The sequence below is a fragment of the Colossoma macropomum genome, unplaced genomic scaffold, assembly GCF_904425465.1.
Source record: "Colossoma macropomum unplaced genomic scaffold, Colossoma_macropomum, whole genome shotgun sequence".
NCBI classification, from domain to species: Eukaryota; Metazoa; Chordata; class Actinopteri; order Characiformes; family Serrasalmidae; genus Colossoma; species Colossoma macropomum.
This window is the reverse complement of record NW_023494800.1, coordinates 15,619,200-15,642,091: the sequence shown is the minus strand read 5'-3', so window position 1 is coordinate 15,642,091 and position 22,892 is coordinate 15,619,200. Positions and strand designations below refer to the sequence as shown.

General features: G+C 36.3%; 2 protein-coding genes across 4 annotated transcripts in view; one reads left to right on the top strand and one right to left on the bottom strand.

The window, feature by feature from the left end:
- The window catches only part of rb1 (retinoblastoma 1), a 35,286-nt gene extending 16,411 nt beyond the window's left edge, over positions 1-18,875 (top strand). For all 3 annotated transcript variants that reach the window (XM_036588097.1, XM_036588096.1, XM_036588095.1), the window contains exons 18-27: positions 8,113-8,228; positions 13,464-13,600; positions 14,893-15,038; positions 15,580-15,684; positions 15,818-15,931; positions 16,093-16,238; positions 17,172-17,202; positions 17,331-17,473; positions 17,581-17,627; positions 17,745-18,875. In XM_036588097.1, coding sequence (XP_036443990.1) covers positions 8,113-8,228; positions 13,464-13,600; positions 14,893-15,038; positions 15,580-15,684; positions 15,818-15,931; positions 16,093-16,238; positions 17,172-17,202; positions 17,331-17,473; positions 17,581-17,627; positions 17,745-17,815 — 1,056 coding nt within the window. In that variant the 3' untranslated portion in view covers positions 17,816-18,875. The remainder of the gene's footprint in view (positions 1-8,112; positions 8,229-13,463; positions 13,601-14,892; positions 15,039-15,579; positions 15,685-15,817; positions 15,932-16,092; positions 16,239-17,171; positions 17,203-17,330; positions 17,474-17,580; positions 17,628-17,744) is intronic.
- Positions 3,694-7,111, bottom strand: lpar6b (lysophosphatidic acid receptor 6b). Its single transcript, XM_036588099.1, has 2 exons — positions 6,562-7,111; positions 3,694-6,372 (listed from the first exon to the last, which is right to left on the bottom strand). Exon 2 carries the CDS (start codon positions 6,346-6,348, stop codon positions 5,320-5,322), a length of 1,029 nt encoding a protein of 342 aa, XP_036443992.1. The 5' UTR covers positions 6,349-6,372; positions 6,562-7,111; the 3' UTR covers positions 3,694-5,319.
- Positions 18,876-22,892: the final 4,017 nt, after the last annotated feature.

The window sequence follows — 22,892 nt, the reverse complement described above, 5'->3', positions numbered from 1 at the left end:
TAGCTTGGAGAAGATGAATTTTCATATAGTGTGTTGGTTTAGAATATTGGCTTGTATTTCTCTCGAAAAAAAAAAATCAAACACATGAATTATCTAGGATTGGCCCAAACAACATTTTACAGGCTTTGAATTCTCAGTATTGTCAGTATTTCCAAACTAATGAAATATGCATTTCTTCAAAGCATCCTTGAAAACGGTGATATTTGACGTATTTTTAAATCATCTGTCTCATGAAACAGATACATTTCCACTTAATCCGTGTTTCAGATCATTTCAGAATGGCCCTCACAGTTCCCTAACTTGAAAAAGTCCCCAGATTGTTAAAAAATTTGTGAGTAGATTTTAAACACGCTGTATGTGCAAGACAGCCCAAGAGTATTACACAACTAGAAGCGTTCCGCAAGTGGGTGAAAATTCCTAAAACATGAACAGAAAGACTCCTAGCTGGCTGTGATATCTGCCTAAGGGGGAGATACTAAGTACTGACTTGGCAGGGTGTCCAAGGTTTTCCACATGCCACTATAACCATTTTTTTATCTATCTAAGTTATTCATGTTTAATTAACTGTTTCATTAATTAACTAATTTACTGTTTGAGATGTTTTTCTTTGGACAGTGATATATTTGACTGTTGTGACAATAACAGTACACTACTTTCTCTGCACTGAAAAGTATGCTTACACAGCTCCTGTGTTAATACTAATCCAACATATAAACACTGGATGCACAAACCATATGAGGTTCTTCGTGTAGTACTGCCATTTTCCAACTTCCTCTCCTGCTACTTTTATTGACTTAGACATCATATTTATTGTAGTGTACGTTTAGGGTCTGGTTGTCCTACATTTATTTCACAATAAAGTCTATTAAGATTACATTCTTTCTATCCTCGCTTTTAGTATAAAGATTATTAAACCATTTTTTTAAAAAATGCAGAGCTCATAAAACTTTCAGCTAGCTGAAACACACACAGCTGAATCACAGTTGCCTCAGTGAAAGAAAGTGCATTTAGGTTTACCACAGCATGTCTGAATAATTAAATGCCAAAATTGCATTTTGTATTCATTACTTAATATACGCAATAAATTAGATTACCAGTTTGCTTTGCTTCCATGTTGTGGGTATTGCCATTAGTCTGAGCTGGCTGACTAGTTGATGCTGCTCTGTGTTCACTGTCTGCCTGCATGTGTCTTTTGAAGGATATCTTATGAGCAAGCAAGCCCACATTTATGACCAAATATGCATGTATGTATGCAAACAAAGGTGTCCATCTGTTTGAGCTTCAGTTGAGGATTCTCTGCATACAGGTACAAATCCTCTGCTGTGTTACTGAAATATTGTTAATTGGTAACTTCTCAAGAAATTTTGATGAGATTTTGGCCAATTGATTGGCCTTCACTTGGCATCAGTTATGTAGTCGCATGCAAAAGTTTGAACACTTTTGGTCAAATGATGTTTTGTTGATTTTTCTAAGTGAAAAAATTAACACATCCTCACACACTCAAGACATGTGTCCACAAACTTTAATGGACGTTTTGTAAACATAACAAATGTGCTGTAATTTGTGCACATGCTAATTTTGTGTCTTGTTACATTTAACTGGGGAGCACCTAAACTAGTCCAGTTTTTTTGCACAACTTTACTCTTCCCCCATAAGCAGCCTTTGCTCACATCTGCAGCCTTTTGAGTAAAAACCTAATTGAGGTTTTGTCTAAAAGAGATGGAGATATCACATTTTATGCATGTTTTATATGTACTTTAGAACTTGAAATTTTGCACACTGCTAGGACATTTCTTCACATATTTCAGAGGAGGAATATGGGGCTGAATAGATCATTGAACAAATGGCAAGTTGCATGACAATATTTTTAATATAGTTTTACATGCTTTGCATGCTTTATTGCTGCTCTGTGATCCAGCCAGTAGGTTTTCTTTCTGTCTGAGGTTTCTGCCATCATCTGCCTTATTCTTTGCCCTGTAGCTATTCCTAGCTTTTGTAAGTAAAAAATAATTTTGGTGATTGTGACCTAGACAAAAAAGCTCTTCAAACTGTGTCCTGTAACAAATTGTAAAATATCAGTGTTACAAAGCACACATTACATCACAGTACAGTTTTTAATATTTAAAAAAATAATAAAATATTGACCAAAACATTTTTAATACATACAAAATCTGACGTCTGACAACCTCGACAACATGAAAATCTACAAATTTGATTGACTAAGTAGAAAACAAATAGCAAACATTGATCCAGTGCTATCAAAAAGCCTTGCAGTGAGATTTAAATAGATATCAACATGTAATGCTACTTCCTATGTTTAAGGTACGTTTTCAATATTCTTCCTGTTGTAAGATACATAAAATACGCAAAAACAAAACAAAAATGTATAAGATCATTTAAAACCATTATATTGTAGTAGCTGTTTTGTACAACAGTGACAGAAGTAGCTCAGTGGTCTTCAGAAGTAACACTGCACAAAATGTATATAGTATTTTAGTTAAATTCTCATATGCTTCACTCATCTTGTTAGTACTCATTAGAATATTGTTTCGCAGCAGAGGATTGCACATGCATTCGCTTTACAAGCACACCCTGCAAAAGATAGGTGTCTGAAGTGATAAGGAGTTTTTCCATCTAAATAAACGGATGTTTTGTGGTTGTGTGACCTTTTCATGTTGTATAACGTTTTGGTTTGCAAAGGCTTGAGGCTTTGTCTCACATGGATTTGATGACTGCATCGGAGTTATATCTTAAAGTTCTGTTGGAATTAGAAATGGCCTTTTTAGACATTTTGTGCTGTCTGAAGAACTGCATTTTTAAATGAACAGTATTCGAATATCCCAAGAAAATATTCTAGATTGTTTATAAATAACACGAAAAAAATGAAAGATTTAATGTCTTTGCTAATTGCACACTACAACAGGAGGTGATGCTGTATTTAAAAACACATTGTCCTTAACTTAGACACATCGGCGTGTTCAGTTAAGGATAACACATTTTGTGTTAAAAGTAACACAAAATGTGTTACAATGGATAACATGGCTAAGTATGTTATTTAACATATCAGTTTTTAGAGTGTAGGGGTCAGCAATATGGCAAAAAAATGTCAGTATTTGAGGACTTTTTCACAGTTCACAATATGCATCAGATTTAGTTTTTAAGGTCTGAAATATTGGAGCAGTGAAAGAGAACCTAGTAAGCTTGACTTTAAACACTGTGCTTCTTTCTTTATTATTCACATTAAAGGTGTGTCCAGCATATATTTGTGTAAGGTTAAGAAATATCCTATACATATACACAAGCATGTAGCATGTAGGAGTCTTATGTCAAACGCATGCCTTATTTATGTAAACGAATCTAAGATGGGTTTGGGTACCTGTGTATTTAATAACTATGGCCGTCCCTTGTAGCTATTACAAGCTTTTGATGTAGCTAATGAATAGAATTCTGAATGTTCTGCAGGAGTTGTGGCATTGATAGAAATTCATATTTATTCTTGGATTCCTTGTAGACAAGTGTTATAAGTCTTAAACAAACTTCTTGTGCTCTTAAAGCCAGAACTTTTAATGGCTGTTTTGAAATTATTGCAGTTGTTTGATCACATTAATAGCTGCACTACACAAAGGAACAAAATATGTAACGCTTAAGTTATACAGTCGAATGCAAAAGTTTGAGCACCCCTCGTCAAAAGACTTCCCCAAAGTGAAAATAAGTTTACAGTAGTTATCTTAATAGTAGTAGTTATCACCGGGAACTTAAATATGGCATTTAAATATGTTTGCACAATTTCTATTCATTTACTAAAATTCAGATATTGGAAAAAATATAAAATGTGCCATAACCTTTGCCCCTGTTTTTCCCCCCAATATGTTTAATCCACCAAATAAACAGTGATTGTGCATTAAAATGTGTAGAAGTGTGTTCTCCGTAGAGGTTTTGTAATTTTTAACTTCAAAAATCATTAAAAATATAATTTGACTGGGGCACCCAGACTTCTGCATATGACTATGTATTTGCTTATATTATTGCTTATAAGCATCAGACAATGCAAACACCACATAGGTGTGCAGTGAAAGAATTGCCTGGAGCATATTTTAATGACTTTATAGCCACATTGCATTTTTTGCAGCTTCAGCTCTCATCACTAAGCCTGACTCTAAACACTTTGCTTCTTTCTGTAGCATTCACCTTAAGGGTATGTCCGGCATATATTTGTGTAGCATAACGAAATCTCCAAAACATCTATCCACATGCATAAACCGTTCAAAAGTTTGGGATCACTTGTCTTCTTAATAATTCCTGTTAGTTTATTTAATAATAGCTTACAGTGTATACACAAATACTCTAAGGTGGACACCAGAATGTATGTTGAGATTTTTTTTTAAAACAAAAGTCATTAAATGATCTACAGTAATTATCATTTATAGTATTTTCATTAATAATTAATCTGCCTAACATTTTATCACCGCTTTTCAAAAAGGAGTTCATCATTCTGTTATTCTGGACGCATCTAAAGTTTCTTAATTTTTTACAGGTTCATACAAATGATCTGAAACCTATGAAGTAGAATGCGAACATCGTAATAAAATAATTGTATACATCTGTACAGCGGAATTGGAGTCCAAGCTTTTGAACATTTATAAATAAAACTGAAAAACATCACTGTAGAATGTTATCAGACCCTGTGATTGGCTTAAAGCTATTTTTTTGTAGTTCAACCTACAGTTAAAACAGTGGAATGGAAAGAGTGAAATATCCTATTTGGCATCGTCCTAACACAAACATGTGAACGCAGCATTACAAATTTTAAAAAATGAAGTGTAAGCTAGATCTCACGTGCAGATAATTATTATATCATTTTATATATATATATATATATATATATATATATATATATATATATATATATTATATAATATATATAAAATTACAAGTATCCAATTTTTTATAAATAATTATTAATCAGGTTTGATAACTTTGGTGTGACAAACATTTTCTCAGCAAATTTGATAAAAAAAAGAAAAAGAAAAAGAGAGAAAAAGTGTCACTTGTGGATACATATCTGTTAAATACTAAAATCTAGACTGTACCAATAGAATTGTAAGGGAGTACTTAAGATGGCATCCCTATTGTCATCATACTGATATACTGACACACAACATACATTTGTACAAGCGGTATTTGTTCAGTCAAAAACATAAAGTAAGCAAACATTTAAAAGACATTTGTTAACACTTCCATGGCACCACAATAAAAAATTAAGACAGAGAAGAATAGCCATTTCTCCCCCACTCTTCTGGCGGATGATTATCTGTTTCCTCATAATGTTGACTCATTGAAGAATTTCTCTCTTAAAGACTTGTTCGCTGACTCGGTTTCCGTGCCATCACAGTGCTTTACGCTGCTCTGAGCAGCATAAGACTTGCGCTTGATGGTGTTCTGAAAGGTTTCTGAGGTAAAGTAGTAAATAATCGGGTCAAAGCAGCAGTTGGTCACTGCAATGCAAAAGGCAATGGGGTAAAACATCTTGACTACTGTTTCCACGCTGCAGTTGTCGATGGTTTTACTCCGGACTAAAGTGTAAAAGACTAGATTGACATTATAAGGAATGAAACAAAAACAGAAGACGAGTAAATGCACCACGATCATTCGCAAGACCTTGGTCTTGTTTAGCTGCCCTTCATGTTTAGCGGTGTTGGGATTGCGTAGGATCCTAACAATCCTAATGGAGCAGAAAAGATTGATCAGAAGTGGAATCATAAAGCCCACCACCCCCATGAATGCTACTACTTTGGATAACGTGGACTTCCATTGGTCATTGCTGTACTTTTCAAAGCATTTGACAGAGGTATTGGTGGTGCTGTTGGTTCCTGATGTCTCTATTCGAAATCCTATCGAGAAGCTCCCTGACAGCACGAAGAGCCAGATTACACAGCAGGCGATTATTGCTTTTCTTTTAGTCCGCAGTGACCTGGAAGCAAATGGGTAAACGATTGCCAGAAAGCGATCTGCACAGATACAAGTGAGGAATAAGATGCTACTGTACATGTTTGTGTAGAATAGTGCAACTGAGATTTTGCAGAGTGCATCTGCAAATGGCCAGTGCTTGTTGATAAAATAGAAGATTCTGAAAGGGAGACTGAGTACAAAGAGCATATCAGATACAGCCAAGTTGAGCATATAAATGGTGGTCTCATTCCGTTGTTTGAGAGTGCAAGTGAATATGTACAAAGTCACCATGTTGAAGATCAGTCCTAGTATAAAGACCAGGCTGAAAACTGTGGCATATAAAATGTATTTAAAATCATCGTTGATGTTGCAGTTCTTCTCTGTGCTGCTGGCTGTCATCTTCACCTAAAGATAAAGTTGTCCCTTCACATAGGGACAAATAAGAAATAGGTGTAGTGGTTAGTTTTGTGATGTTCAATATAATTTATGAAGAGGAAAACATCTAAAATCACTCAGTTTCAAACATAATGTGTTCTTGGAGTTTTGTTAAATTGGTCTTGTCATAACTTCTGCCTTGTGCATGTTCTTGCTGAAGTACATATAAGCGCCTACCTTCTGTCCTGTTTTTTCATCTGGTTCAGTCTGCAGGAAATGACGCTGTAAACGTCTTTAAATCCATAATCTCAAATGATTCTTCTGTTTCCAGCATGGTCTTCATTTGGAGACTTTGTATCGGGCTTTGTTCTTGTTGCTTCCTCTTCTTTGCAGCAAAACGGTGAGCTGATCCTATTTAAGCCTGGCTTTTCTTTTTTGTTAGTGGCAGAGCTGGGTATGTTTCCATTCTTTTTGCCCCTTGGACATGTGAGCTTCAGCTGTTAGATCTTGCCATTTACTTTTCTGTGGTAGATTCTGTAGATTCATAATCGTACTGCAGCTCATTCCCCCACTCAGTGAATATCGAAATAACCCAGCCTGATAGACAGACAGGCTGAAATGCTTTTTGAGGGGAGGAGCTGCAGCACGTGACCTTCCCTTCAGTCTACACCTCATCGTTCTTCTTTTTGAAGTGTGTAACTACTGAACACTTACAGTGCTATTTATCATACAGGAAGCAGTTGACTTGGCCAATAGTCTTTGTACTTGTGGTGTATAGCATATCATATGACCTTATTCACACGTTTTATTTTATTTTTGCCCTTTCACCCACCTCATTTTTGCACATTACAGTACAGCAGTTGCGGTTTCTTACTCTTAAACCATGTGCTACAACAGAGCAAAAGAAGAACCGCTCCAAAGTTCACAGAGAAATAACCAGTCTGTGTAACCACATAACATGGCGTTTTACCCACTGTCACAGCACAGTTCTTTCCTGAATAGTGAAAAGCTCTGTAAACTGTTGGTCAACTATTTTACAGGGGATAGTGTCATGTCACTTAATAATTATTTATATGGGATTAACTAAATATTATAATTAAGACATGTAAAATGATGACAAAAAATTAATGACTGATGGCTTATTGTGTTAATTTAAGACAGGGTTAGGGTACATTATGATTTTATTAATGGTTTGTTTTCTAGTTGTTAGCAGCTAAACTTTTTTGGAGTGACTGTAATGCTTAAATCAAGTATGCAGTTTATCCAGATTTTGTGTCATAAACATTATAGACCTACAGTGGTAAAGTTACATTAACCCAGCCCCCCTGTTAAATGAATGCTATCCAAATAGTACTTTACTTACATGAATAGTACAAGTGACAGCAATGGGGTAATATCTGCAGAAACTTAGTTTTTACACAGGCTATCAGGACTTCTCAATCCAGATACTGGAGTACAAATAACTTGCTAGTTATTAACATTTACTCCCACATTAATTCCATTACATATTGGGCCTTGTGAGATAATAACTTTGTTGCTTTATGTGCCTAGGTGTGGTTACCAAAAGGGTAGTGTAAAGGTTAGGTAATTAGCACTTTAAGGAAGAAAAAGAGGAAATACTGACTATTTGATACATGGATGCAATTAAAGAGTTACTAAAGCCTCACAGTGATTTACTGAGGAAGTAGCCCAGAAGGATAATACACAGTGTACATCAGTGGTGTTTGAAGAATATTGATTCATTTATCTCAAGTGCAGATGACATTAAGTTTTTGTTTTTTCTTTTAGGATTCTCCTCTGTTTGAGCTCCTGAGGCAGTCTCGTGAGGAGGGGCCTGGTGAACAAGCGGAGCCTCCTGCCACTCTGAACCAGCCTCTACAGCACAACCACACTGCTGCTGATCTGTGAGTGTCTGAGTGGTCAGGGATTTGCGAAGGGGGGGCCAGTAGAGGAAAGTAATGTCTGTTCTGTGCCACAACATACTGCAGAGTTCTATTCTACTCCTTACTCCCCGTTTTTCTTCAGTCCTTGTATTGGTATGTCGTCATCAGATGCAACAATAACTATAGATTCAAAGTCATTTTAATTTTTTGGTTTGAAGATGTGGGTTATTTATGCTGGTATTGGATGCATCAGTAACTGGGAAGAGTAACGTTAGTAACGTTCATTAACATATGTGGCTTTTCTGAAGTCACTCAGTTTGTGCACAGATATGTTTGTTATAGTGTGAGTTTTGTCTTGGTTGTTTACATTGCTCATGTAAAGGCATATAATGCAGTCTAGCCAAATGAGTATCTTGAGTCACAACTTGACTGACAGATTTTTGTGGAGCCACACATGCTGAATTGCTGAAGATCCCACGTTATGATACTATGATATTATAATATGATACGCTTATATAATGCGCTTGAAAATGTGCCAACATTAACATCCGATACCACCTGATACCACGTGACGTATATGTAGAGAGATGTATTGTCCTATAGTGTACCTCACCGCCTAGTTTTAGTTTCAGTGCACAGTGTGACACAAATTAGCAAAGCTGCTATAGCATGGTTTCTCTACATGTTTATTCAGTATTTCCTCAGGTGTGCAGCATGTTATTTTGAATAAAACATCTTTTTTTATTGATAATTTTCCATAGACAGAGCAGTCTGTGGGGGCTGCGTTTCACACAGCATGTCAGCTCATTTTCATACGCTGTGAGCATATTAATCATAGACTTTGTCTTTGCACAATGGGCTATGCACATGGACAGTGAGAGTCACCAAAGAACAAGATTTCTAAAATCGTGCGGTGTATTTAGAGGGCATTCAACTGCACCTCAAATAGCCAAATGTCCAACAAAATGTAAAACTTGAAACAGGAGCTCTTTGGATGTGTTAGCCTTGGATGTGGTTACTGTTGTCACTGTTCTGTGCAAACTGTTGCTGAAGGAGACAGATGAGGGGATCAAAACTATGAAACATAACTACTTACATCTGTACAGTAGTGCTGTTCTGGCATGTAGCAAAACCCACTCTACCACTCCATGGTAACTAATGTAGCATAACTAGCTAATGCACTTCATTTAAAATCAGCTAGATTTTAATCATTTAATTGTGAAAATACATTGCGTTCATTTACCCTAACAAATGTTTGATCTAAGTAGGTTGCTCAGGGTCTGTCTGTATTGGCAAGTAATTAAAATGTGCAGTCTGAAAAAATGCCATTGATTCATCCCTGTCTAAAAGAAAACTTTGTGTTGATGAATTTTACACTTTGTGCTTCTCACTAGTCTTTTCATTGAAGCAAAACAGAACTGCACAGTATACAAATCAACATTCAGAATTCCCTACATTTGCATGTTTAAAAGTTGCTTTTATTTGTAAAGCAGAGAAACAGCATTTAAAAGAAGTTTTATCTTTACATATTTATCAAAGGGTTGAATCAAGAGCAATTTATAGTGGCAGGTGAAAGTAATACTAGGAATCCTGAGCAGTGAGTCTTATTGGTATGTTATAGTGGTGTTTCTGAGAACAGTGCAATTGAACCCTGTTCTCACATGTGCAGGGTGACCTTATGCTATCTTGAAACCACCTTATCTCAAGATTTCATATGGCCTCTACCTTGCTTACAAAAATGATAAAGATGTCAAATGGTACAAAAATGATAAAGTAGTAAATTTAATAGTGTTTTTTCCCTAAAGGAACGGCTCTGCAAAAAAAAAAAAAAATCACAATTTTGCATTTACCCCACATGTGGTTGATCAACCAGTGGATGTTTAGTGCCCAGTGTTTGCTTTTTTTTAGTTTTGTCCTGTAGCTTGAAGGCTCATGTAGATGAAAAATAATGGATGTCTGTGACCTGAAATCTTTTCTGTAAATTTATACAAACGCACTCACTTTAAGCTGCAGCCAGTTATATTTACATTTACTTTATAGCATTTGGTAGACACTCTCATCCAGATAAACTTTGTCTAATCACATTATAAAGGTAGGTGAATGTAACATTAGCCTTGCCCACAGATTCATAGTGGCACAGCGGTGGTGCTTCTCTTTCTGTGGGGTCAAGCTCCAGTCTCCTGTGTGCAGAGGAAAGAGCATTTGCTAAGAATGGCTCTTTTGGTAGTTGATGGTTCATGGCCAAAAACCATAGTTTACATGGTTCACCATCGCTAGGAAGTCTGTGGTCATGTTATAAACTCTTAGGTGAAAAGATGCAACACTCACTCTGTCCTCAGCAAAAGGGCAACTTTATTGGGTTAAAAACATGATGTTTTGGTGCTCATGCAGGGCTTTCATCACATATAAAAAACAACACAAAAGAGATCATAGCCTAACATTCTTTGGAAGTCAATATGTGAATTATTAAAAATATATGATTTGGGCATTTATTTATCTAAGAGATTTTGGATGATAGACTTCATTTACTTGTTAGCTACATTAGACTTGGAGCTCCAGTACGAATACAAAAAAAAACATTGGCGACTGAGGTGGAAAACTGTAAATTAGATTTTTTGTGAATGAGTTTGTGAGTGTTATTTTAGCAATAGAACACGAGAGGGAGTGTGCAAAATAACATCACGGCTGTGATTTGGTTGCAGGCACAAGCCGAAGCCGATAACACACGACCTTGAGTGTTCTAAGTGAGAAATAAATAAATTGGGCCGTGAACATGGCATTTAATAATTTAATGTCAGCAATTCCTTGTGCCAAATTATAGTTCCTTAACAAGCAGCTTGTTGCTACATCAGAGTAACGAGCTCCACTCACTCACTGTACAGCCGGCAGTTCGTTCTCCAGCTCCTTACACAGACAAACTAACAGTTTCGGAATTTAGTGTAATCTCATCTTCAGAGTCTGACTGTAGGCCAAATGTAATCTTAAAAGTGTCAATTTTCTGTTTGTGCGCAAAGTAAGAAGTAAAAATGTTCAAATGGCTTGAGCGTCTCCTACAGCTGTCAAACTTGTTGCTTAGCAACGGTGTCTCAGCGGAGTGATACAGTGTTTGTGGAAAAAAATGTGATGCTATGGCAAAATAACAGCACATTTAGAACGCTTCTCAACCAATCAGCTTGCGTGGCCGGAACTAACTGTTGTATAATAAAGAGATTCAAACTGTTTCTTATGGAACATTCCATTAGTGTCCTTTAATCAGGACATGTTATGCTGTGTATATACACACACACACACACACACACACACACACATCAAAAGAAAAAGTTACTGCAGAGGAATTGGCCTTTTTTGTCTTCTTTAGTCCCAAAACATTTTAAAACTCTGAACCTTGTTACTCTCCACAGTTTTAAGATGGCTAGCAAGCCACATCTTCTAATGTTCTCACTAGTTTGTGCTGTTGCAAGTGAATGGCTGGACTTTGCCTGTCTTGCAAGCAAAAAGGCACATAATGCTACCTTGTGTACTGAAGAAGCAGCTGTTTAAAGATTTTCTGCTTCCTTCTGTTAGTGATAAATTGAGGAGCAGAACAAGAGTTTAATCGAATGTAACAGTACCTCGAATGAAAAATAACGGAAATTATAACTCAAACTGAAACAGTCTTGATGTCGTTTTAGGCCTAATAACATCTTCTGCGAGGCTTGTCTCTCCGAGTAACCTTCCTGTATGACTTCTCAGCTGCGTTGTTGTTTGTGGTGTGATTCCTCCATGTGGATGTGTAGTATAGCTGTACTCTTGCTAAGTAGCTGTTTGCACTGGCTTTACACTAATCCTGCGCCTTCATGATGGGCTGTAAGTGTTCTCTATTTTGGTGTAAATTAGAAAGAAATTTGAAAGTGTATGTGAGTTTAAACCTATAATCATTATCAAAGAAAACTGTTAAAGTATGAATCAAGCATTGGCCACATGCAAAGATCAGGGCTGGTGCTTGGCCATCTTTTATTTGCGAAAGAACTGCTTCCCATTGTTTAACCATTAAAAGGAACCGGAAACTGTACCAGAAACTGTATTAGAAACTACTAAATTTAAGTGTGAAGAGTTTGACATTGTTGCCTATGCTGCTGGCTTGAAGAGATCCATCTGTGATGCTTTAAAAGTACTAATCATCTGAAATTTCAGTGACAGGCATGCCAGAACAATTTACAGGGACTCACTGAATAGTGAAAGTAAACACCTTTTGATAAAAAAATATATATAAACCTCACTGATATAAGTTAATACCAATCAAATTTCCTGAAATATTATTACAGCAAATATTGATGTTGTAACTGTTTCCTAACATGTTGAAGCTGAAAATATAAATTGGTCAAACTGGTGTTGATTTTCACAAATTAAATAAGCATTTGTGATAAATATATACATGAATAAATAAATAAAAATAAATACCCTTTAAACTTGAATATTGATTAGATTTAGGCTAGCTGCATCAACCATGAAGAATTATTTTTTTCCCCCAGCATGTGTCTTATTTTACTAAACATATATCTTTTAAACTGAACTTAAGAATGAATATTTAATTAAGTTTGTCATAATTCAGTTTAACATTTCTGGAGTGTGAATGATTATCTGCTGATTATTTTAGAAATGAAAGCTTTACATGTGGTCAGTGTTAACAGGATGTTGGTTAACAAATGCTCAGTCCTTTAATGAAGCGGCATGAAGATTTTGTTTAATAATAGAGACTTGTGGTTGGATTTGGAATTTCCTGATCTAGTCAACATTATCCTTTTTATCTCAATGATGAGACTATTAAAATGGCATGTCCTCTCTGATTATTTATCTCAGTTGTTAAATTGGGGCCAGCTGATTATTATCTAGATCTTTTGTTTAATGGGGAAAATACCAAACTAGATGTTTGTGTGGGTGTTTTGTTGTATGTAGTTATCTCTTTGTGTAAACAAAATATTATTGCAGTGACAGGAAAACGAGAAAGACTTGCTGGTTCTGATGAGATTTTTTTTGTTCTGTTTTGTCTTTTTAACAAGAAAAGTTTGATTTGGAAAACTACAGAAAGTATTTATGTTTAGAACCCTATGTATTTGAATTGAGTAATATAAATAGGACTTAAGCTTTCAAAGTAGGTTCAGTTAATAATGAATTACATGTAATACAGAGTAAGACAGTATTTGGGTATGAAGAATGTTAATGGATTCATTTTATGAGAAGATAGTCTACTCTTACCATTACTGCCTCTTTTCTCAGATACCTATCCCCACTGCGGCCCAGTCGTCAAGTCCTGGCTGCAGAGGTAGACACTTCAGCTGTGCCCTCGTCCCAGCCTCCTGTCCCAGGCATCAGACAACACCGTTCCAACTCTCTGAGCCTCTTCTACAAAAAACGTATGGCATCCCTGATCTTTTATAGCTTTTGACAAAATTGTCTTAATGGTTCAAATTCATGATATGCTGTAGAATATATTGTTCAGTTGGGTTTCTGAAACCAGGCCAGATGTGTAAGCTGTTGTCGTGATTGCCATTCAGCACTGATAGTAATCTCAGCACTGCTTCCTTTTCATCTTAATTTCAGTTCTATGCACTGGAGTCTCCTGAACATGGTGGTTCTGTAGTGCTTTTTTGTAACATGTTTTTACATATAGACATATAGTGCTAATAAGCATCAAATATAATAAGAAACAAGCCGACAACCTTGTTACCAAGCTATACCTTTATAGTCAGAAGAGAAAGGAGAAAGCAAGGGAAAAGAAGAGAGGTAATTGTCAGATTAAATGCAATCTCAGTTAAAGCATTCATGTTTTATTCTTAGCATCCATGAGACTGACGACAGAATCGTCCAAAGATTAATTGTGTACTCATTTTATAGGTAGTGTGCTGGCTGGACAAAATGTGACTTATCCTTGTATTTCCTGCATAAAATGTGAATGCAGCTTAGTGCACTGTGGAGCTCCATATGCATTCAGAGTGCAGCAAAATTCTTAAAAGAAACATAAGAGAAACGTTTGTCAGGAAGGCTAAATATTTCCTTTTAAGGACCAAATCATGGAAAAAAATGGCATTTTAAAATAAGAGTTTGATGTATTATAAACATGGTTAAAGTTCGTTCCCCAGTCCAGTTATGGAAACTGAGGTACAGAAATGGGTTGTTTTGAATTTAATGTTTTTGGGATTCCATGCAAACTAATGCATTTACATATATCTGCCTATTCAGCCTAACACAGTTTAGCCCTGCCCATTCATGTTGAAGTTATAAGGAGTGTTTCAGCCTGGACTGTTTCTTGAATGAGACCCAAAACAGTGCAGCCAATCAGAACAAAGGTCATTTGCATACATCAGTCTTTTGGTACTTAAAATACCTATAACTTCCTATTTAATTCCAAAATATTCGCATCATGGCGAATGATCGTGGAGAAATGCTGTTTTTTTTGTACATAAGATCAAGCAGTTTGTCACAGGTGGACATCGGGGGAAAAATGTAGGATATGGGTTCTTTAATGTCTGCAGTATTTTGACTTCAGTCAGAAATATGATCCCGTTATTCAAACTAAAGGAGAGAGATGACCTCATCAGCCGTCCTTAAAGTGTAATTTTGAAATGCCGAAAGGGGAGGGCGATTTTCAAGTGGTCCTTGCCTAATTCTCTACTTATCTGATTGTTGTTGATTCTTTTTGGTGTAGTATACAGAATGGCCTACCTGCGGCTGAAAATGCTTTTCTCACCCCTGCTGACTTCTCATCCTGAGCTGGAGCACATCATATGGACTTTACTTCAGCACACGCTCCAGAATGAGTATGAGCTCATGAAAGACAGACACCTAGACCAGGTATTACCTTTACTACTGCAGGTTAACATGAGTTGAAACTATTTTATATAAGCATTGGAGTGTGTAACTGTTAGAGATGGCACAATACCACTTCTCACTTTTCCACTTTTTTCAATACTGATGTGGGCCAAATGTGGGCCAAAAAAGATCTTATATTTATATAAGATCTATAACTAATCTATATAATCTATTAGTTATAGACTACATAGATTAGTTATAGATCAAATCATCTATAACTAAGCTATTATACTCAAACTACTCAAACACTCTCCTAACCCACACAAAAGAAATACACAGCTTACATCACATCATTCAGTGTGAATTAGTGCTGTTTCAGGCTAGATTTGTTACTGCATTGGATCGAATTCATTTTTTTCCCTTTGGGTATCTGATCCAGCATTTTCTGCTGATATTGGTCCAAACTGATGCCTGGTATTGGATTGGTGCCATCTCTAGTAACTTTAGAGATTTTGTCATAACTATAGATGGTGGAAAGTGGATGGTAAATTTAAAGGTATCTTGACTTCTTATTTTATTTCAGCTCATGATGTGCGCTATGTATGCCATATGCAAGGTAAAGAATGTGGATTTGCGCTTTAAGACGATTGTGACCGCATACAAAGAGCTTCCCAATACAAACCAGGAGGTGAGACCCGACTGCATTACAACTGTTTACACATTGGATTTAAATCAAGTGTTCAGGTGCCTTCTGTAATAAAGAAAACTATGTAAGTAATAAATTAAGAAAAACTGCATATTTTTTATTTTTAATTCTCTAGATCTTCAAGCGTGTTTTGATCAGAGAAGGCCAGTATGACTCCATCATTGTCTTCTACAACCTGGTGTTTATGCAGAAGTTGAAGACCAATATTCTGCAGTACTCCTCTCCTCGGGTGAGACGCGCTGTTTCAGCTTTTGCTTCCTCTTTCCATCTTATTCTGCACTCTGATGCCTCCTTGTGGTCTGAAACTACATTGTGAACATTGCTTTTTGCAAGTGCAGAAGCTTAGAAAATATATGTACTGTTAAAAATATTGTAATGCTTGTCTCCTAGCCACCTCCCCTGTCTCCTATACCTCATATCCCCCGGAGCCCATACAAATACCCCAGCTCTCCCCTGAGAGTGCCTGGCGGGAATGTCTACATCTCACCTTTGAAGAGCGGCCGCATGACTCCATCAGTCATGACTCCTCGATCTAGGTCAGTGCTCATACCTGTTCCAAAACTATTAACATTAACTGTTAACCATCATAACAACATTTGTGTGTTGATTCTTCAGTGCTCTATTTAAATACTACATAGATTGGTTTGGCTGAGAGAGAGAAAAATTCTCATAAATAACATTTTTAATGCCTGCTGCACCAGCCCTCAAATATAAAAAAGCCCAAAACTTGCTGCCTCTAGAATTTAAAGCGACTTCAGAAGAAATTTTCATTCATTTAAGCATAGGTGTGTGAATAAGCTCTGCCCAGACAGCATGCATGCATTGTCGTCCATGTTGACGATGGTTTCCATAGATGACTTTTTTTTTTCCCCTCCTCCAAGTGTTTTAAACATTCACACACCACGAAACGTCAATGCTTTCAGTCTTGTTGATGTATTCTTTATATTGAATGCATATTATGGCAGTTAGATGATGAAAAATGATCCATTATTTTGATCACATTATTTTGTATAGTTAATTATGATTAATCACATTTCTCTCATTTGCTCAGATTTGACCCTGAGGGAATATTCATCAGAATGTATTTGTTACTGTCAATAATTTAGTGACATTATTTTTATCATGTTCATGGTTCAGTGATCCTGAACTTTAAACATCAAGATTTTCTTAGAGTGAATACAGCTCTGTTTTAGCCTGGAACTATGGATGGTTTGAAGGGTAAAACTAGGAAAATGCGCTAACTGTATTAAAAAAAATTGTTGCTGCTGTTAATGTTTCACATTAACAGACTACTAATGTATTAACTTTGACAGTGCTATTAAACAATTACATAGTGTGTAATAAGTTGTATTTGCATATAATATTCCTTGTTGTGCTGCACTTGCACTCAGATGTCTGCTTGGGTATCAGTAAAGTACAACCATCTATTTATATTCATCCACCGTTTTCTTTCATAATTTTTCTTACAGGATCCTTGTATCAATCGGCGAATCGTTTGGGGTAAGTGATTTCATACCCGTGTGTCACAGTACATAATGCTACTGTTTTCTTACCCATGTGTCACAGTACACAGTGTTATTGTGCATAAAGTGCAATGTCTAACATTTCTTCCTTTGCCATGTTTATAGACATCGGACAAGTTCCAAAAGATCAATCAGATGGTTAGCAGCACTGATTGGTCCCTGAAGAGGAGGCTAGAAGGAGACTCCACCCCCAAACCCCTGAAACGATTACGCTTTGATGTGGATGGACAAGATGAGGCTGATGGGAGGTGGGCCACTCAGCCTTTCATTCACAAAGCTGTATTTATTTGAGTGTAACAAAAGACACCAGCTGTTATCGATGTTATTTATGATGAAGGTTGTTCTGTCTTTACAGTAAATCAAGTGGCGAGTCTACACTGATCCAGAAGCTGGCAGAAATGAGTAAGTTGCTCTGAGATTGACTCATCCAGGTTGTTGTTTCCCTTTCTTTTTTTTTCTATAGGACCTCAGCAGTTGCCTGACATGTTAAATACTGTGTCTTTTGTCTTGCATTCTCAGGCTCAGCTCGGAGCCGCATGCAGGAACAGAAACTGAAGGAGGAGGCTGAGAAAGAGGACCCCGAGCCCTGATAAGTGTGTTGCATCGTCGGAAGCGTGCATTCATTCTTTTCTTTTCTATTAACATGTTCACCAGTTTTAACTTTATCCTATGGGTCTCATTTTTCAAGTTACTTGAAGTATCTAAAGATACGTTTCAGAACACCAGAGAGAGTGAATACTAGTTAGCCCATCCACAAGCATATTACAAACAGATTTGAAGAGACAGTGTCATAGGTTTATAATTTTATAGGTTTACAATTTGGGGGTGATTTTCAGCTTTCCCTGGACCCCCCGTTTTGTTTTGTTTTTTTTTGTTTTGATTTTTGTTTTTGTTTTTTAAGTAAATGGTTGCCTTTAAAGGGTGTTATGCTGCCCGGTGACTTCTGAAGTGTTTTTTAATTATTATTTTTATTGTCAACGTTGATTAGTTCCTTAATGTCTCTTTTTTCTGTTCCGTGATTCAGTCTGACTGAAAACTTCAAGCATTATGTGAGAGCAGTGCATTATCAAGGTTTAAAGAGGGACATAATGTGTCTCAGGATAAATGATTATTTTAAGGGTTGTTGAAGAATTTTCTTTACATTTTTTTATAGCTTTTCAACATATTCATGGTAAATATGACATCATCTACAAGTCTGACTACTATATTACACGTATACATAAGCCATAATAAGCATAATCATGTATATGGTAAAGACAATATTGCTTTGTAATGGAAGGGGAAGACAGAAATATCCCTTGCACTCGTTGTGTAGCAGTGGTCTAGAGTTATTCTAATCTTTAGGCCTCTCCAAAGTATAGAATACCCCAATTGCCTTGAAATTCTTTCTATACTATGGACATTGTGGAAGCTTCTCAGAAACTGTATTTTTGTCCTGAAACATTGTTTGTGTGGTAGAATTAATGTATTCAGTGTTGGTTTTATGACATGAATGGGGAGTGTATGTGTTTGTGTGCGGGCGCATGTACGTGTATTTCTTTTTAATATATAACATTTTTAATTTGCTTCCTGGACAGAGCTTTTTGTCCTTTTTGTTATTGAACTGTTAGTTATTAGTATTAAGTTTATGTACTTCTGTCACTTTGTCAATCAGTTAATCTACAGAGGTTTGTTAATAACAGATTTAAGATTGTTATATTAATATGTATGACTGTCTTAAATGATTATCTTTTAGATAAAATAAACTATAAAAATATTGTAACGAGTGTTGTAAATGTATGCATTTGGAATAGTGCCCTGTTTTTTCTGAGCAGCTGCTTGATGCTTAGTAAAGGCAAATATCAATTACACACACAGACTATCAGTAGTATCTAGCTGCAGTCCCTGTTAGACCAAGACACAGCTTAGGTGAATGTTAACCATCTTGCTGTGTATCTAAAGTATTGGTGAATTCTTATTATTGATGACAGCTTGTCAAATAAATGAAACAGTTAACACTGTAGTTGTAGTAAATGAATTCTCCAGCCATGTTAGATGGATTCCACTGAATTTCCAAATTTCAGTTAGATGTAAGTCATTCAGGTTTGATATTAAATGGTGCATTGCAGAGAAACTTAGTGACTCAGATGTCTTTACATAGGTGATAAGAATCAAGGCTCCCAATGTCTTTCACGCAAATACAGCCAATTTATTTACTATTCAAAACCACCAGTGAACCTACACGTCTTCAGATTTTTTACATGTAATATTGATAATGGTAGAATAGTGGTAGAAAAAAAAGTTTTCCGTAATGACTGTTTTGCCTTACAGTGCCCTGCATGTACCTCCCCCTTTACTTTTAGTCCAAAATCTTATCGTGAAATAGTGTCTTGGGCATTAGCCAGTGTGTTGGTAGCCATTCTGTGTAACAACTTACTACTCAGTAGCTATTTGGGGTTTCTTATGTCTGGTTCCAGTCACCACTGTGAACAGTTTTTTTAATAGCCTTTCATACTAAATCTGACTATACTTACATCTCAGCGACTGAATCGTACAGAAAATGTAAATAATCAGTGGAATTCTCCCTTTAATGGCCATGTTGTTGGTTCATTAATTTTTCAGTCACATTAGCCAGTACAAACAATGCATTAAAAATGAATGGGTTACAGTCCCAGAGAACACAGAGTGAAATATTCAAAATGTTTTGTTTTTTTTTTTTACATTAAACATCCAGCAATGCTTTAATGAAAAATATAAGATATGATAAAACACCTTTACAAACCGCTGATCAGACCTACATTATATAGACAAAAGTATTGGGACACACCTCCTAATTATTGAGTTCAGGTGTTTCAGCCACACTCATTGCTAACAGGTGCATCAAATTAAGCACATAGCCTTGCAGACTCGAGAGACAAACACTGGCAGTGGAATGGGTTGTACTGATGAGCTCAGTGACTTTAAACGTAGCACTGTCATAGGATGCCACCTCTGCCACAAGTCAGATTGTTCACTTTGTCTTGCTAGATCTGCCCCTGTCAACTGTGGAGTGATAAGTCATGCGTCTCTATCTGGCAGTCTGATGGACAAGTCTTGGTTTGGCAAATGCCAGAAGAATATTACCTGCCTCTCTGCATTGTGCCAACTGTGAAGCTTGGTGGAGGAGGGATAATGCTATGGTGTTGTTTTTCAGGGGTTGGCCTAGACTCCTTAGTTCCAGTGAAGGGAAATCTTAATGCTTCAGCCAAGCATTTTGGACAATTCTATGCTTCCAGCTTTGTGTGAACAGTTTGGTGAAGACCCTTTTCCTGTTCCAGCATGAATGTGCCCCAGTGCACAAAGCAAAGTCCATAAAGGCATGATTGGGTGAGTTTGGTGTGAAAGAACTTGACTGGGCCACACAGAGCCCTGACCTCAACCCCATCGAACACCTTTGGGATGAACTAAAATGGAGATTGCAAGCCAGGTCAATAAGAAGCTCAGTAAGCTTCTCTGACTCTGAAACTGTTTTCTATGGGCCCCTCAGCCTTGTTATTGGTCAGGAGAATACTTACGGAAGCGTGACCCAAGATTAGAAGGTGCCCAGTTTACATCAGGAGGAGAGAAATATGGTGAAATATGTCATATTCTAAGCCTTCACACCTTATATAATAGCCTTCATTCTGACAGTAAAAAGCTGTATTGGAATTTTCTTTTTCTTCTTCTTGTTATTAGATATTTTTTACTTTAATTTTTTTTGTTTGATCATTGTCTCAAGATACAGATACTCAATTTCTGTCCTTTTTTTTTCCCCCTCTAATTCTCCACCTGTTCTACGTATTTCATACTATACTACTTCTTACATAGTATGTATTATATTATGACTAATGGTCATGTATTTTTTTTTTTCAGGAAAACAATAGGATATTGATCCAGTTAGGGCTGTTCAATATGACAATATAAATCGTTATCACGATAAATTATGCAGCAGTACAAACTGCTTTTCTAAAGATATTATTTATATCATCAGTACTTGTAGAACACTGACCTGTTTCATTATAAAGAGAGCAAATTAGTCCTTTTTAACTGGATTTAGTGCAACACTATGTCAAATGTAAAAAAAAAAAAATCATTGTATTCACAGTTTTTGATAGAATTTTTTAATGTAGCACTACTGATTCTTTTTTCTGTTCCAAAGAATCAGATGTCTGAAAAAATACATTTTGTAACATATTGTGTATCATGAAAACGTCTTAAAGTATCGTGATATATTTTTGCCATATCACCCACCTCTAGATTCAGTAGTATGACTTGCTTAAAGAAATCACATTTAACTTTATTACACGATGACTGCTGGGTTACCTGTTTAGTTCACCATTTTAGGGCACTAAACTTTGTGCTGAGATTGGAAATCATGGTTAATAAATAATGCATATACTTTGCCAGTCAGGACATGTTTGCAGCACATTAACATACTGAGAAACTTCCCTGGAAATTGGCATTTGAATTCTCCCTTTTGCTCTGTGTTCATTTTCTGGATGTGAAATGCAAGATCTGTTAGTTTAGCTTATGAGATGAACTTGTTTAGTCAAAGATGTATTTTTTATGAACATTTGCCTGGGCAGCTTGTTTTGTGAGCGGTGGCCTTTCCAATTATGGCTTTCAATAAGCAACCAAGAATCCCTGCATTAAAATAGCAGGATATTTCAAAAGCTGAAAGCTTGACTGATTTTTATTAGAAGTTTAACTCTACCTTACACCAGGGTCTCTGACCTTAAAAGAACAAACAAAAACACAAATTCTGCTTTGTTGCCAACAACAGTACTTCGGTCTAAACCTAGTTCTCTGTCCAGCCTGGGCATTTTCATGAAAGACTTTATAATCATTAAGGCTTTGGTTAAACACCAGTGATATCCCCCATAGAAAAACAACTTAAACCTTTTTAACATTATTTTTCTTAAATACAAATCATACTATTTCTATGGAGAGCAAAAACATTAGCTAAGAACGTTCTGGAAAATGAATCAAAATCTGGCTATTTGCGTGCTTACAAATATCACTGAGTTTGTTCATAAGAGGCCTAGACATGTTCTAAAAACTAAACCACACAGAACCCCCCCCCTCCTAAAATTTAATGGCACTTTTGTTGAAACTACCATTAACTAGTGACACAACATGCTGGAATCCAAACAAGCATTCCAACAAGGCAGAGACTACAAAGCGAATTGTCAAACGCTTGTAAGGACAACCACTAATGCGCCAGAAATACTAAACTAATTCTTTCATTGTGTGATCGTTCAGCGTCCAGTTACTCTTACATTAGATACATATATATTTAGATACCTAGCTCACAGTAAGTGGCTGACCTTAGCAGGCTGCTTAGCTGGCTATCAGGTAATGACCTTATATTCATGCTTAATTCTAACTAAACTGAGCCCACTGGCTGAAATATTCCACAGTACACATGAATAATCAAAAGATTAATTACATTTATTAGGCTACATAACCAAACAAATGCCATAAAAGTTGGAAGGAAATGAACACAGAACAGTCATTACCATGGAGACTGGGTGGGCGGATGCTGCTGCAGCACCGTGAATTTCCATTGGCTGAATGGGCTGTAGGTTAAACTTAAAGCGTGTTCGACCAAGACTTCACTTTATGCACACATACTATAGAACAGAGTAAAACAACTATACACGGATTCGC